This window comes from Aspergillus clavatus, genomic scaffold (genome assembly GCF_000002715.2).
Source record: "Aspergillus clavatus NRRL 1 1099423829805 genomic scaffold, whole genome shotgun sequence".
Lineage (NCBI taxonomy): Eukaryota > Fungi > Ascomycota > Eurotiomycetes > Eurotiales > Aspergillaceae > Aspergillus > Aspergillus clavatus.
In genome coordinates this window covers 2,517,696-2,533,845 of record NW_001517094.1, presented here as the reverse complement: position 1 = coordinate 2,533,845, position 16,150 = coordinate 2,517,696, and the positions used below count along the sequence as shown (strand labels likewise).

The 16,150-nt window shown below is 48.7% G+C and overlaps 5 protein-coding genes across 5 annotated transcripts, besides 3 other annotated features; 4 read left to right on the top strand and 1 right to left on the bottom strand.

Annotated features, from left to right (window-relative positions):
- Positions 1–111: 111 nt before the first annotated feature.
- ACLA_026600 (uncharacterized protein) lies at positions 112–3,298 on the top strand (the record flags this gene model as incomplete). Its single annotated transcript, XM_001269368.1, has 5 exons — positions 112–210; positions 246–274; positions 311–1,479; positions 1,546–2,233; positions 2,287–3,298. 5 exons carry the CDS (start codon positions 112–114, stop codon positions 3,296–3,298), a joined length of 2,997 nt encoding a protein of 998 aa, XP_001269369.1.
- A 594-nt stretch (positions 3,299–3,892) lies between these two features.
- ACLA_026590 (copper metallochaperone ATX1) lies at positions 3,893–4,234 on the top strand (the record flags this gene model as incomplete). Its single annotated transcript, XM_001269367.1, has 2 exons — positions 3,893–3,980; positions 4,083–4,234. 2 exons carry the CDS (start codon positions 3,893–3,895, stop codon positions 4,232–4,234), a joined length of 240 nt encoding a protein of 79 aa, XP_001269368.1.
- A 615-nt stretch (positions 4,235–4,849) lies between these two features.
- ACLA_026580 (DUF2293 domain-containing protein) lies at positions 4,850–7,957 on the bottom strand (the record flags this gene model as incomplete). Its single annotated transcript, XM_001269366.1, has 5 exons — positions 4,850–6,121; positions 6,596–7,219; positions 7,284–7,574; positions 7,653–7,772; positions 7,823–7,957. 5 exons carry the CDS (start codon positions 7,955–7,957, stop codon positions 4,850–4,852), a joined length of 2,442 nt encoding a protein of 813 aa, XP_001269367.1.
- Positions 7,958–9,940: 1,983 nt separating this feature from the next.
- ACLA_026570 (RING finger and CHY zinc finger domain-containing protein) lies at positions 9,941–12,298 on the top strand (the record flags this gene model as incomplete). Its single annotated transcript, XM_001269365.1, has 3 exons — positions 9,941–11,227; positions 11,277–11,641; positions 11,692–12,298. 3 exons carry the CDS (start codon positions 9,941–9,943, stop codon positions 12,296–12,298), a joined length of 2,259 nt encoding a protein of 752 aa, XP_001269366.1.
- Positions 12,172–12,280: a microsatellite.
- Positions 12,299–13,189: 891 nt separating the features above from the next.
- On the top strand, positions 13,190–15,533 carry ACLA_026560 (glycoside hydrolase family 127 protein; the record flags this gene model as incomplete). The annotated part of the gene is made up of 6 exons (XM_001269364.1): positions 13,190–13,596; positions 13,660–14,013; positions 14,096–14,426; positions 14,488–14,919; positions 14,990–15,211; positions 15,279–15,533. The coding sequence occupies 6 exons, from the start codon at positions 13,190–13,192 to the stop codon at positions 15,531–15,533; spliced, it is 2,001 nt and encodes a 666-aa protein (XP_001269365.1).
- An 86-nt stretch (positions 15,534–15,619) lies between these two features.
- Positions 15,620–15,639: a microsatellite.
- A 397-nt stretch (positions 15,640–16,036) lies between these two features.
- Positions 16,037–16,065: a microsatellite.
- Positions 16,066–16,150: the final 85 nt, after the last annotated feature.

The following is a 16,150-nucleotide window of genomic DNA, read 5'->3' as shown; positions in this document are numbered from 1 at the left end:
ATGCAGCAGTTCGTTGTTACAGGGCACAGATCTACCAGTGTCTCGACGTTCCGATATGCGTGTTCCGCTAGTTATTGCGCAGATCTTCGGCAGCACAGAACGGCCTGATGGATGAACACTCTGCGAGTGCTCTGCGGTATGGGCACTTGGGAAGAGCAATATATCAGCCAGAGACACGAGCCTGGTCATTTTCCCGGAGCCTGTCCCAATGTAAGTGAGATCAATGATCATTCTGATCTTCTCAGGAGAAGGATGCCGATGTGCTAATCTGTTGGTAAGCTCCGCGTATCTCTTACGCAGGATCTACAAGGACTACGGTTGTTTCTCCCTTAACTGCACCACAATCGTCACTAATCGAGAACAAAAACTTATTGCCACGAGTGCACCCTGAATTAGCCGCCGGTTGGTCTCTTGTTAACAACGAGACGCTTTCTCATGTTATTACGACTACGAGTGAGATCTGCGACCCTCTGACTTCATCTCTTTTTGATTTGGGGAATGCAGTCGACATTGAGAATGATGACTCAGGCAACCGGGTGGTTCCCATCGCTGTCAGTGCCTCTGGCGAATGCGGCAATACGATCTCCTTCCGCAAGTTGGAAGAAGGCACTACCGAATTGAGGCATGGAGTGACGGCTCGGATGCGGGTACCCATGATCGGAGAGTCAGAATGTACGGAATGGTCTACGGGAGGTGCGCCTGTTCGTCAAGTATGTTTTGCGCGGACGACCGAAGAGAAACCGACATGGGCTGCCGCTCGTTTCCCTCAATCGATAACCATATTCAGACCACTTTATCGTAAACAGCCCGTCTCTGTACAAATTTACCGTGACGGCGATCGTGTGGTACCGACCTATACCCGCAACTCCCGCCTTGACGCAAACCCGTTGGTGGAAATATCGGTCTCACAGACGGGTGGATTCGCCCATGCTGATATAACCTTCAACCCTTGGTATCAGAAGCAATTAGCTATTGTCGATGAAAGAGGGAACTGGACCGTTTGGGAAGTATCTGGCCGGCAAAGACGAAGCAAAGGCAACTGGGCTGCTGCGTGCGTGAAGTCAGGCTCCTTGCCATGGGTAGATCTTGGCGAGGGTCAGGATATCAATGGCCATACTCGACATGATGGCTGGGCAGCAATCGAATGGGTAGGAGACGTCAACAGCTTTATTGTCTCTGATCGACGCTGCCCGATGCTTTACCGAATTGAGGGAGATGACATTCTTCCTTACGCGATAGAGCTTGGACTGAAGCGAAAGCTAGAGTGGATACTCGATGTCAAGAGGAGCTCTTGCAATGTGTCGCAAATTTTCATTTTGACGACCTCACGTATATTCTTGCTCGATATCTCTTCTGTTCCTGTCGCGGACTCTCATAAAAATGACACAAGACCAGTATGGTTTCCTGTCCTGTCTTGGCGTCATTTTAGAGATACAGAGGATACAACATTGCGCTTATCTCCTCTCATTCTGGCAGAAGGTATGAATAAATATATCCCGTTCTTCTTCTTCTTTTGCTACAGCCTATTGACATAACTCTTCATAGACTTTTATCTTGTCCTTTACTCCCGACTCAACCATCTTACCTTGGCTTTTCAGGTCCCACCCGCAACTGATGGAATCATGGATATGACATCCATATCTGATCCATTTGTCCTCGAGGTTCCTTCCACGTCCAACGCTACTGCCGAATCTCAGGACTCCCCGAATCTGGCACAGTTTTCAACATTGGTCTTCCGAGAAATCGCCGCTTTACCATCAGCCGGTAGCAAAAATCATTTCGATGCCACTGCTAGGTTTGTAAAGGTGTTCATAATGGACTCTCGTCTTGCTGTGCGAGAGTCTGTATACTTTGGAAATACACGGGAGAGTGAATCCGCCACAGAGGACCAACAGCTGAACAAAGATACTTTACGGCTCAGGAAGCGGTATCCAGGGGTCCGGCGAAAACAGTCCACTCGTTCGCATGATGACTTCATTGTCGACGATTGGGATGAGTCGGTACTTAGTAGAGGCACATTTACGGTGGCAGATTCTGGAATTTCCAACATAACGCCGCTGGCAATTCCACAATGGGCCGCAGATTACAGCTCAATCTACGCGATTGCTGCGGGGAAGAGTCCTGCAGTCTCAAGCGAAATCGATCAAGATCAAGGTTTCCAGGAGTCACTCAACGGATTGGTGAACAGCGCATCTACTATGAGCGGGGACAACGTCGTCTTTTGTCAAACCATGTAGGCTTTTTCAGTGCTATATGGCAATGTATTTTCGGCTGACAATATGACAGGCTTGATCTCCTTGACCGCCGTCCTGTTCTAGATGATATCGACCAAAATGCACACGATTTCGACAAGTTCTTTTCCCAGATCATGTCCCATAACCTCATGACTGGCACTAAGTATGAAGTCATCTTTCAGCCGGCATTAAATCTGTCTTCTCATTTATTCCATCCAAAGCTGATTAACATTTACGATCTGTTGATCAATGATTGGCTCTCGAATCTTCCTCACGACATACCTGGGCGCTCGCGGCTTACAAAGGAGAGGATCATCCGAAACCTTACAGCAGAACTGATTCTAACGCACATCATCATCAAGCGAAAAATCAACAATGAGGCCGAACCCTCACGCTTGATCGCGAATGCAAGCCGTGAGGACTTGGAATCGTCGTTTCTGCCGGCCAATCCTGGTTCAACATCCGCATTTGGGATGGATGAGCGACGTTTACCCTTGTCAACTGTGTCTCCAGAGGATCGTGAATTACAACAAGCAGACAGGCATATGATCACACAAAACGACGACCTGGCACAGACATCCAATGTGGCTGGTGGCATTATTGAAGTCGAGCCTGTCTACACTAGGCTCGCGTCCGTGACATCTGTCAATACAGAGGGGTCACTGTCTAGAAGTGCGGCGAACGTGCTTTCACATTGGAAAGTAGGTAGTGATCCTGCGGCATATAATTGGCAAAGGACAACACAGATCTTGGAGGAAGAGGAGACGCAAAATAGACCCAAAGCAATGACCCCCAAACGACGTCTGAGGAAGAAGGTTTTGCAGAGTACCCCTTTGAGCTCATCACAGCTGCCCCCTGAGTCATCCGCCGCTCCTTCGGTTCGGGAATGGGGTAGCCAGCCTGAAGTCAATGAACCATCTAGGATCATTCAGCTGCAGAGCAGTCAGGCCATCGAGGAAGATCTACCGATGACACAGGTGGAGAGAGGCATGTTCGGAGGCCGAGAAGCTAGTCGCAAGACTTTCATCAAGGCGAGGAAGAAGAAGAGAGCCGCCGGGTTCTGAGCGCGGGTGATTCAGAATTGCAGAAATGAATTTTTTTTTCTCTCTACTATGGATGATTAGAATTTGATGCGCTGTGGGGCCTCAGAAAGTATTGCACGGTCCATGCATTTAGCAGTTGTTTGAAACTCGTCATTTGAGCGAATTTCGCGTGGTTTACTCCGACGGAAACTGGAGCTCTGCTTATAAATGAATATATGCATGGACTCTTCTTCTCAGAGGCATTTCTTGTTGCCCCAAAGAATCATGTATATAACCAGAGCGGATTTCCTGGTGAACCGAACCTGATCTCGTTCTACTGCTTCTCCGTCATCACCATCGACATCCCATCTATGGCATAATCCTATGTCGATATTGCCCCACTACTGTACTCGATACTTATACTGCGGCGACTATTACCAAGCCCCGCTATCCGTCTCTACCTGATACCAGAGGGGCACCTCCTTTCCTTATTATCATAATAGTTATAATAATCAGATCAATCCCACGATTTCCGAAGGACTTGGAGTTCCGACGAACATCCCGCAAAATCCACTTATCGAACAAACAGACCTAAGGTCCTCAGCCCTTTGAATCCCACTCCCCGCTATACACACCATGTCGGAACATCAGTATAAATTCAATGTATCCATGAGCTGCGGTGGCTGTTCCGGAGCCGTAGAGCGTGTGCTAAAGAAGCTCGATGGTGAGTGATTGATCACCATTTTTATCTCACCCTGTCCTTCCCCAAAAATCTTGGCCACAACCGATCTTGGACTGATTCAAAACGTCTATTTTCCCTCTGTAGGAGTCAAGTCTTTCGATGTGAGCCTGGACTCGCAGACGGCTCTAGTCACCACCGAACCCGAGGTATCCTATGAAACAGTGCTGGCCACGATCAAGAAGACGGGGAAGACGGTCAACTCGGGAGAGGCTGATGGGGAACCCAAGGATGTTTGAAACAATTAAATAATTGATGTTGCGTGCTGCTGTTTCCTGGGAGGATGGGTGGAAGGCAGGCTCCATTGCCTGGAGGTATCATGGTGAACAAAACCGGGCGCGGCTTTCTGGAGACTATGTGGACAATTCATCTCTGCATCCTCGCCAGGATTGAGGATGTCATAGCAATTGCATATAGCGTGTTTTGTTACTTCAGCTCATCTTATGTTCGAGAAATATCATCCTGCTTGTGAATTTGCAGGCATCTTGCTCTATCTTCTCTCCCATTTATTAGCATGAGCACTCATGTAAGCACCATCGAGGTCGTCTTGTAAATTGGCACAAGAGACGCGCAGTCGGGTATCATATACACTAATATCTTATATGTACAGTGTGTAGCAAATTTACGTATCAACCTTGACCATCAACGAGACACCAATTGAACAATTGCCGATGGAAACCCCCACAAACCGCCCCTAATCCACAATAACAACAGTCCTCCCTTTTGGAAGAGCGTGACGTGGTCGGGAAACACCGATCCTTCTGATATACGCGGGCTGTCGCTGGGCGTCTACTTGTGTCGTATGAAGTCGATCTTCCTGCGTGAATCTGTGAGATGTCAGCTCTGCGTAATATTCACAGAGGACGGGTCAACAAGAATTCAAAGTGATAGATGGGAAATTTTCTGGGTGAAGGCAGGAATCCCCATTCGGTGATTCCCCTGGTAGGATCATACCGTAAAGGTTGCAGTTGTGGTTCACCACGTCTATCACGCTGGCCGACTGCTGCAGTAGAGTTATGTACATCGCTTCGGTTGTAATAGCTCGTCTCATCATTCATGAGGACATGGTCATCGGCGACGTGGTTTATCCTGGCACGAGAAACGAATTGCCCTGTATGTGAGCCCGGTAGCATGTCCATGGACACGTCTCCACTTTCCCTCTCGGAAGGATATTGATACAGAGCACTTGTCATCCTAGAACCAGACTCCGGAGGTTGGCTAGTTTGGAAATGTGCCCGTCGAGGATGGTTGGCTACCCGCACGTCATCATTCAAATCAACAGGGCGGATGAAATCGTCTGCATATATGCTTCTCTTGAGAATTCTGGGTGCGCCAGTGTTGTGTTGATAAAGTTGGTTCCGTCTCAATATAGGTTGCGGGTTGGACACCTGTGGCATTTGCTCTGCACCTCCCTGGTATATTCGGTTACCATCATAGGTAGCTTCAATCCTCGAAGCTGGATGATGGAAAGGTGTTGCGTTACCAGGCTTTTCATTTGCTGGGGTAGCATAGAAAGGGCCTGACAGAGCATGAGGCTCAGGAGATCTGTGGCGAGGGGAATACTCAAAGTGATGCATAAGGTTATGCCCGCGAGACGATAAGTTGCCTTCAAAGTTAGCATACCGCCTCTGGCTTCCCGAGGCTTCCGGAATCGGCTGAAAACCTGTGGTATAGTCGGAGGCGCTAGACATCTTCTCGGGATAGTGGTCTGCAGGGTGAGAAGATTTAACCGGAACCATATATCTCCTACGGACTGAATGCTCATTGGGCGAACTCATTAATCCTGATGGAGCGTATCCCAGAGAAACATACTGCTGTCTTGCCTGAGGATCTTCAAAAACAGCGGAAGCAACAGCAGAGCGAGATACGACATGATCAACAGGCTCATACGCAGGCTGGTAAACAGCCACGCGCCTTCTTTTTGTGGCAGGACCCTGTGCATTGTCGACGATTTCCTGATGGAGGGAATCCTGTGGTGCTAAATGGTAAGGGGTTACTGAGCCGGGAGTAAATCCCCCCGTCATCCTTCTGGTAAATTGATCTAAATGACCATCGATTGGACGCCTTGTATCCTCGGGTGAAGGAGGGGTTTCAATAGAAGGCAGAACACGATCGGGCGGATTTGCCTGCGATTTCCCATAGGCAAGTCCAGGGATCCTTGGGCTAGTTCCAGGCGGAAATTTGGTCCTTCCTTGGGGTTCTCTGGGGCCACCAACGAAAACGGGGATGTTTAAATCATCGGCTCCCCGGTCTAAGTGCTCTCTTGGGTGATACATAGGTACTTGCTCTGTTAGAGATCCGTTCGGCAAGAGCGCTGGATCACTCCTCTGGAGTGAAAGCTCCACAGGAGAACGTATGTTAGATGGCCCACGATGGTTTAGCATGGGTCTGATTTGCGTATTGCGCACATTCATAAAGTTCGGTTTCTGGTGGGAATTGGGTACTGTTTCCTGGGAACTTACACAGTCCTCTGCCACTGGGTGTAGGAAAACTCTCTGTCGTGTATGAACAGGAATGGCCGAATTTGAAGCAGCATGAGGGCCAACAGAGGCGTGGCGGGTTGCTGTTGACTTTTGGAGAGAGGTAGGGCCCATACCTACTCTGATACTTTCCTGTGCGGGCTGTGGTACAGCGAACGACGACTCCCGCTGTCCAGTAAAATCATTGTAAAGCCTGCGCTGGCCTGCTCCATTCCTGTATCGGTTGATGGCACGGTCCCAAGCGTGATATCTGCTAAATCCACGGCGGTCGACCCTGCTCTTCTTGGGAACCTCTGGGATGAAACGAAAACCAGGGGGAGCTTCGTCGTCTGAAATATCCAACTGGGCCTCACGCATTCTAGAGTGAGCATAGTTGACCGGCCTGGCCTGTAGCTCTTCTACTCGGGGATGGCTAGAGATAACCTCCACACTGCGATCTCGGTTGGTTGAGTGGAGGGGTCCCCCTTCCTCAGTGTCACTGTCATCATCATCATCGTCATCAGATATCACAATGACCTCGCGGAAAATGTCTTCGAGGACAGTTTTTCCATTTTCATCGTCTCCTCGCCACTCGACTAATTTGGCCAAAGTGGGTTCCTCAACCAGACTCCTCGCTTCATGAAATGATGTCGTTTTCAAAAGACGATCATAATCAGTGTAGATATGTCTGATGTGGGCGACGACTGCTAATTGTGCTCGACGAGCTAGAGGTAGTTCAGCAGCCGTACCGACTTTGCGCTGACCCTGGACACCGAGTTCAGCAACAATAGGCAACCTGTTGTAAGTATGCTCCATCTGATTTACATACCTTTTGAAAAGCCGTTTTGATAATCTGGTTGAGGTCATTATCTGGTATGTTTGGGAAAAGATCTCTCAGCACATCCCTAGCCTCGGTATTGATGGTGATTTGCGAGACCTCCGAGTTAGCACGCTTGAGCTTGCTTGCAGTAGCATTAATGTGAGCAGGCATAACATTTCCTGCTGCTGTCAGATGTAGACCCAAATCCATACACACCGTTGCGACAACAGCACTTGGGAAATGGTATCCGATGCGGTGCACGTGTTGAGAGAGATTATGGGTGTGCATATGAGGGGTTGTCTAATCATTATAAGCCATGAGATTTGGGCGACACAGGAAGATTGAGTGACAAGGAATACGAGATGCTGATAAGCATACCGTGACAGCATAGACCTTCTGGCCATCCTTGCGACATAATTCCTTACAGGCACTGGTGAGCTGAGGATTACCTGCAGGAATGAATGTATAGCCCGGAGGCGCCTTTGCTTCAAATGATATCTGTGTTCACTGTCAGGATCATCCCAAAGGACAAACCAGGAGAAACATACGACACTCCGAAGTTTTTTCTTCTCTCGAGTAACAGATTCCAAGATCACCCTATGCTTTCGAGCTGCTCTCTTGGCCACCCTACCCGGAGCGTGCCTTTCCAGAGCCGAGGCAGGCCTCCGAAACACCCGAACCATGTTGCCACGGAATGTCAGCCCCTTTTGAGAAGTACTACAGCAGACAGAAAGTCCTCAGTGCTCGAAGCATTGTAATCAAGCACCCAGTAAATGAATCATCGAGGAGAAGGTCGACGATGAGGGGTAAAGAAAAAGGGAAGAAGAAATATGCTATGACCGGAGATTGTTAGTCAAATCATTTCTACGCAGATGCGTGAGCTCAAGCGCAAATCGCGGCTCCAAGGGCGAGACGAAGAGATAGCCACGCTTAATCTTCTTATAGCTCTGGACACGCCAAAGGCTGGCTGAAAAGAAGAGAAAGATAGACAGTTATCAAGAGAAAGCCTGCTTTTCTAAGCAACAGATCCAAAACGAGTGATCTAGAAGGCTAGGAAGTGTTCCTTCAGCAGTGCTGATGAGATCGATCATACTCGAGAGGAGGACATGGCGTGGGGAGGAAAAGGTGGGAACTTGGGAAGGGCAGCAAGTTATCGCTGCATTTGCGGCCTAAACGCGGGAGGAGCCAAATCAGGCTAGCGTGGGCTTGCTGCTCCAGCTATACACAGTACTGATACAAGTGAGTGAAATTATATGCGCTGCAAATACTGGTGTTGGATAAATACATTACTCCAAGGTTCATTGTGTCTCCATTTGCTGCTCTTTGGGGGAATGGTATACCTGGGAGAATTCAGTTGGTTCCATATAGACACAGTTGGTGCACTCGAGAAATCTCTCAGCCTCTCGCAACTCCAGCAACGAGCCAGGCAGCTCAGAGTCTGAAGCCTCCAATGGACAAGAGAGCTGTAATTCATGCTTATCGTCATCTCTACCGGCAAGGTCTCAAGGTGATCAATTACTCAACTCCGGCGCGTCATGTGCTACTTCGAACTTTGCGCTCAGCCTTTCGCTCTTCATCGTCGAATGAGTTTGATTCAGAGAAGATAACCAACACATTACAATTCCTTCAACGAGCATCTGACGTCGCCGGGATTGAACATAAAATCGTGAAGAACCTGATTATGGTGAGATATTGGGAACAGCCGCAGATTCGGAAGGACATGAGATTGTAGGTTTTCTCGAGATTGTTGGTCGGCAACTGAGAAAGTTGACTCGGTACTCCGTATGCAGGTTAAAGGGACTAGGGATTGACAAGAACGAAGCCAACATACGGAAGGACGCCAATGAGCATTTCAATCTCACATTGATGCTCTTGAACGAGAGCCTGGGGACATGTCTACGATGATAGCACATTCGAAGAAGGCAACAATCTACCCGCTCCAACTGTGCTGATACATGGCCATTCTTCGCCGCTCCCTTGGGATGGAGAAAAGATGGCATAGCCCTGCTGGAAAATCTCCTAAGGGGTAGGTCGACTGGGTTCGCGCCCGCTCGCTCTTTGTACCCGGCGGGTTCACTTTTTGACTCCAATGTCAAAGCTATGTCAGGCGATCAAACCATTCAGACAGGAGAGTGAGATCTCGTCTACAACGAGCCTAGTTCGACCGCATGAGTCGGAACAGAAGATGTTCCACAAACGAGGTGTACAAGAAGGAAGTCAGACTGGGGAGCAATATCAGGACTTCTCATTGTAATCTAGAGTATACGACCAAGGTCCTTTACTATAGACCCTGGGATCAGAGCTTCTGTAGAATTGGCTGAGAATCCTGTCCTCTGGTAAATGTATTCATAACCATCTTATGGACCATAAATTATCGTAGAATTTCCAAAATGTCCATGACAGCTTTCTACTATGAGTGGCGTAAGGGCATAGTACTAGCAGGTGAGTGAATAGAGAAATCGAAGCCGTCATCATTGGTTCCTTTGATCTGGAACACGGGCAACGAATCAGCGGCTGATCTGGGCAGGGGCGTGTCACATGTCATTTGTGCCTTTTCCGGTCACTTCTTAAAAACTCAGGACAGGGTAAGTAGACATGTGCAGTTCTCGGCTTCGCACTGCATTCTTTTGCTTCTTGTTAACGTTAGATGCTTTCTTCGGCCCTTCATGAGTGGGCGTATCTCCTCCTTGTTGATCGAGCCTGTGGTTCGGCAAGCTTGTCGTCTTTCTCAGCAGTTAGACTCGCATCCGCCTTACGATGACGATCTGGGCGACTCGCAGACGAGCATCCGGGACAGGAGCTCTTTGATAGGTCCTAATTCTACCGATTTAGCTGTGATTAATAACGGTCTTGAAAGTGAGAGGGCGGTGCTACATCCTTCCAAAGGCCAAGCGGAACTCGATCATACCGCCCCTTTCACCCAGCCTGAACAGTCACTGCATGAATCAAGCGGCCGACATGATGATTATGGCGAAAGTTTCTTTGCAATTCAGCCTACTACTGGAATACCCATTGCATCCTCATCGAACCAACCGGTCTTGACGGGTCCTATGCACGACGATGGAAATTACAGTGATCCCGCAGTGGTCGGAATAGCGGCCGGTGTTAACTCCATTCCCGCACAGAACCTGGTCCAGGAGACAAATCGAAGTGTGCAAGGTACAAATCTGTCACCGGCCAGCGGGAATGATACGGATATTATTGGAGCCCAATATCTACTCCCGGAAGATGATGGAATGGGCGTTTTGAGAAGAAAAATACACGCGATCAGAGATCTCGAATCGACAAATGACGCAAAAGCACGGATGATCCATGAACTGATGACTGAAAGATATCATGCTTCTCGAGAAAAGAAGGAGGATACGACACCTTCCCCACCAAGACCTGCATCACCGTCTAGCTCCTGGGCTTTTGAGCGACCTATTACCCCGCGTTCGCACCAAAGTAGTCCGTCTCTCGATCGAGAGCCTGTGACTCCAGTTTCAACAGCTTCGATCAGACAACCCCGAACTGAAATATCTCATAATCTCACCGCCGAAGATCTGATGCCCACGTTCTTTCCTAGGCCCGTCCCAGACTCACCCGCGGGTGATCGCGAAGATGGGGATATTGAGGATGTCGAAGAACCCTGCTTAGGCTGCCGCCATTATAAACGCAATGTCAAGCTACAATGTTTTGCCTGTAAGAAGTGGTACACTTGCCGATTTTGTCACGATGAGGCAGAAGACCATCACCTGAATCGACCAAAGACAGAGAACATGCTGTGCATGCTTTGTGGACACCCCCAACCAGCCGCACAGGTTTGTCGCCAATGTGGTGAACACGCTGCACAGTACTATTGCGATATCTGTAAGCTCTGGGACAATGATTCGAACAAAAGTATCTATCACTGCAATGATTGTGGTATTTGCCGCATCGGCCAGGGTCTTGGTAAAGACTTTTTTCACTGCAAGGTAAGCAATTCGGTGCCAATTTTTCATTCAAATGCTGATATAAAATCAGACATGTAGTGTCTGTCTGCCTATTTCAATTGAAAATACTCACAGATGCATCGAACGCTCCACTCAATGCGACTGTCCGATCTGTGGAGACTATATGTTCACCTCTCCTGAAACAGTTGTTTTCATGCGCTGCGGACATAGTATCCACCAGAAATGTCTCTCGGAGTACTCTAAGAGTTCGTATCGGTGTCCGATATGTAGTAAGACCATTGCCAACATGGAATCTACATTTCGGAACCTGGATCGCACCATTCAAAGCCAGCCAATGCCAGCAGAATTCAAGGATACCCATGCTTTAATTCATTGTAATGATTGCGGTGCGAAATCAGTGGTCAAGTATCATTGGCTAGGCTTGAAGTGTGACATGTAAGCACCGACAATTTTTCCCTGTTGGAGACGATCTAATTGATGCTTAGGTGCGAATCATACAATACCGCTCAAGTTCAACTCTTACATAGCGATGCACTGGATGCATTAGAACAGGAAAATGAGGAGAACAGAAATGACCTGACATCTCGGTTGCGATCCTCCTCGCATGGTGCGGAAAACATTGCTCCCTCGTTGTCTTCAATTCAATCACGGATTGATACAGAGACTTTATCAGGAGCCAACTTGAGTCCAAGATTCCGTGCGGCATCATCTACGGAACCTACTGCGCGTTTTTCATCCTATAGTCTTACTCGCGGCCGAGCAGTTTCACCCGTGATCAGTAATTATTTTGGGTTGCCCCCGGACCGGGAAACCGATCGATCGAGGTCGACAACATCTTTCTTCGGAGGGCTTACAAGTAAAGCTGGCGATGATCACTCAGGTGGCGAACTTAGCTTGTGGGGTACGAGGATCAGATATAAGTATGGCTTCCTTGACCGGGACACAGAATCAGTGGACGGGGTCTCTGATGCTCAAGAGGACGACGTCGATGATGATGATGATGATAACTCAACAGAAGACGCTGAACGTCCTGGTGGAGAAGATGATGATGATGACGACGACGAAAGTATTGATATATTCGGTCATCGATAAGAGTTCAAATCATCTTCTTTACTCTTTTTTTTCTCTTACAGGATGCATATTTGAGCATTCCCGAAGTTGCGTCGGTAACTTCTAACAGGCCTACGCACAAATTTGGCCTATGAGCTCAATAAAGCTTATGATTGATCTGCAGGACAACCTGCTGGCAGGTCCAACTGCCTTCACTCTGGAATGATTGGCATGATTCTTTGGCGTTTGGGTTGCATCAAACGAGATTTGATCAGGATTGTCACTGGAGACTTTGCATCTGGAAGTCGGGAGTATAAAGGTTTCTGGACAACAGAGATCACCATTGTGTCTCTTTCATCATCAAACATACTTTGATACTGTTGAAGAGGGCGTTCTTGGCGGTAACTAGCTAGCATACAGTTTATTTATAAGATAACTACAAACACATCAGAATGGATCCTGGAGATAGATTCCTGAATCCATCAACGTGCTCATTGTATATGGACGGTGACGTGTATAGGTCATTACTTACGACCCAGAAGGCCTCTTCGCCTCCATTAATAGATAGTCACCACAGCCCACAATTCTCTGCGTTGTCGACCGCCAGAGACTCAAAGTCGAACGGTGTCAGCCCCACCGGAGAGCCATCAGATCGCTCCACCGGAGGCCTTGGCCTGCCATCATGCATTCCAACCCCAACTTCCCCGGCTCTAGTATGAGGGACGATGGTGAAGATCTACTTCAGGAAACACGGCAACGGAGGTGGGGTGCCTTGTGCCGACTGCGATCAGAACAACCCATGAAAAGCTTGATTCTAGTTCCGAGATGAGGGGAAGGGGCCATGTTCTCGCTTCCGGTGTTTGCTGTGTATAAAGGGGAAGGCTTGCTCCCCCGAGGGGTACAGATTATCTTTGATCAGATGCTCAATTCAGCATGGAGTACCCCCAAGAGAGTTTCAAGGCCACGACGTTCGCTTCTGGTTCCTTTTGGGCGAATCGCCGACATGTTGTCCAGTCCCAGACACTGCGGCATCAGCTGCAGATGCTGAAGAAGACTGGACGATATGATGCCTTCAAGTTAAAGTGGCATCCAAGCTACTCGGACCCGTGCACAGTCTGGCCGGTCCCCAATCACCAATTCTGGGATTCGGACGTGGCTAAATGGATAGAGGGGGCTTGTTACTTCTTGACGGAGTTTCCAGGCGAAGAAATTGACATGGCTGTGAGGGAGCTCGTGGGAATGATACAGAGCGCTCAGCAGCCGGATGGGTATCTGAATATCCACTACACGGTTGTGGAGCTGGGAAAGAGGTTCACCAATTTGCGAGACATGCACGAACTGTAGGGATCTCCCCCCTGGTGCGCCGGATGGAGAATTCAGTTTTTAACGACAATATATACCAGATACAACGCAGGACATCTCATCGAAGCCGCAATCGCTCATCGTCTCCATTACAAGAACGATGAGTTGCTGCTTCCGATAGTGAGGTATGTCGCGCTTCTTGCGGCTACGTTTGGAAACCAGGAGGGGCAGAAACCTGGATACCCAGGTCATCCCGAGATTGAATTAGCACTCCTTCGGCTGTACAGAGTGACGCAGGATCCAGAGCACTTCCGACTTGCTCGCTTCTTTCTTGAGGAGCGAGGGAATCCTGCTAGCGGGAAAGAAAGGCGGCATTATTATGACATTGAGGCCGAAGCGCGAGGCGAGCGTGAGCACGAGGTACCTGCAGCATACCCTGCAGCGAGGAGCTACTGGTAAGCCTGGTTTCCTAGTCTTTGATCGAAGAAAATCATTCACCTTACGCCTGCGTGGGCACTGCTGACCAATGTGACCAAGGTATCAACAAGCTCATATGCCTATCACCCAGCAGAAAAAGATTGAGGGGCATTCTGTTCGAGCCATGTATCTCTTGACTTCCGTTGCAGACTTGGTTCGCATCTCTAAGGCGGATAGTGAGGTTGGAGCCAAATTTCTGCCCGCTTTGGAACGACTCTGGTCGAATATGGTTGAGCAGAAGTCATACGTGACAGGAGGGATTGGGGCCATCAAGCAGTGGGAAGGATTTGGAGTGGACTATTTCTTACCCCATGGAACGGACGAGGGTGGCTGCTATGCAGAGACTTGTGCGGCGATAGGGGTCATGATGTTGGCTGAACGACTGTTGCAGGTATGCTGCGCTGGTATTGTTGTTCTGAGAGACCACATCAGCTTACAATCGTTGCCTCTAGATCAAACTTGATGGCCAGTACGCCGACATCATGGAGCTCTGCCTCTATAATGCAGTCTTGACGGGAATGAGCTTGGACGGTAAGGCTTTCACCTATGTGAATCAACTAGCTTCGTCAGAGGCCGATCTATCCCGGCGCTATGAATGGTTTGAGTGTGCATGCTGTCCGCCAAATGTCACTCGAACGCTCGGCTATCTTGGCGGTTATGTGTGGAGCTATGAGGTCGATGACAAGGCTCGGAAGGGCACTATTAACGTTCATCTTTACACTTCCGCTTCATTACGCTTCCAAATCGCAAGCTCTACAATCGAGGTTGCCCAGCAAACAGAATGGCCTTGGAAGGGAGACGTCTCTTTCTCCGTGACGGTTGACGGCCCGCCGGTAAACCTCGAACTGCGGTTAAGAATTCCCGGGTGGGCAATAGCCTGGGAGGTAAATATCTTGACCTTCTCCATCCTCGTGTTTATTTTTTAGAGAGTATCTGACGGCGCATACTCACCAGATCAATCCGCGGCCACCACAATTGAATATTCGTGATGGATATCTATACCTGGACTCAGACTGGACCCAACAGCATCCGGATTTTCGATTCAGCTGTCCCATGCGCCCAAAAGTGCTCCGCCCCAATCCACTGACGATGCAGCCTGTCGCCTACGTCACGCGCGGGCCTATAGTGTATTGTGTTGAGGATGTCGATAATGACTGGGAAGATGACCACTTCAAGGTAAGAAGACACACCTACCAAAACAATGAAAAAAAAAGCAATGAATGACCACTGATGACGTTTCAAGAGGACAATCTTTGACCAGGATGCGCCCTTACTTGAGGAGGTGCGGTCCACTCCTGACCAGTACGTGGCTATCATTGCTCAGAAGGGCGTCCGAGAAATATTGGATATATCTCCTTGGCGACGACAGATAGTAGCCGAAAGAGGAAGTGCAATTCCAATTACAGACGAGCTAAAAGATTTGTGTTTTATACCTTACTATCTACGAGCCAACAGAGGTGGAAAGGGGCAGATGCGAGTAGGGCTGCGAGTTGCATAAAGGTAATGGACGAATTTGTGGCCTACGGCCGAGGAAGGTATAGGGATATGCTCTTAGGAGAGGGTGCCATACAGTCGTTGCTGTTATGTCCTGTCCTGTCCTGTCCCAATATGGACTCAGAAGATATCCACACATGAAGGCTAGGATCCTACCTAGGCTGCATCTAGATGTTGGGCAAGACGCTTTCAGCATGAGTGCAATGCACAATGCAGTCATATACCCATTGTTTGGCGCTAGAAACAAGTCATGAACGCCTCAAAAACGTTCTCATCTGACCATCCTCCCCCTCACAAAATCATTATAGTAGTTGTTTTCGATATGCGTTGCTACTGTCTGTTTCTGATTGCAGGTAGATCCCCGCTTACCTAATCGCATGGCTGCATTCGATGTCTTTCTTTTGGCTGCCGCTGCTTATCAACCGGCGATATCGTACTTAATCGTACTTTGATGGTTGTCTTCGACTGCAACGATAATATCGGACTGTTATTGGCCGTTGCATTCGTTATTACTGCTTATTATTACTGCCTATTATCTGTGCTGCTGATGATAAATAACGATGATGACATGAATCTCTGAAAATAGGACATCTGAATCTCTCTCTGTTTGGTCTTCCACTC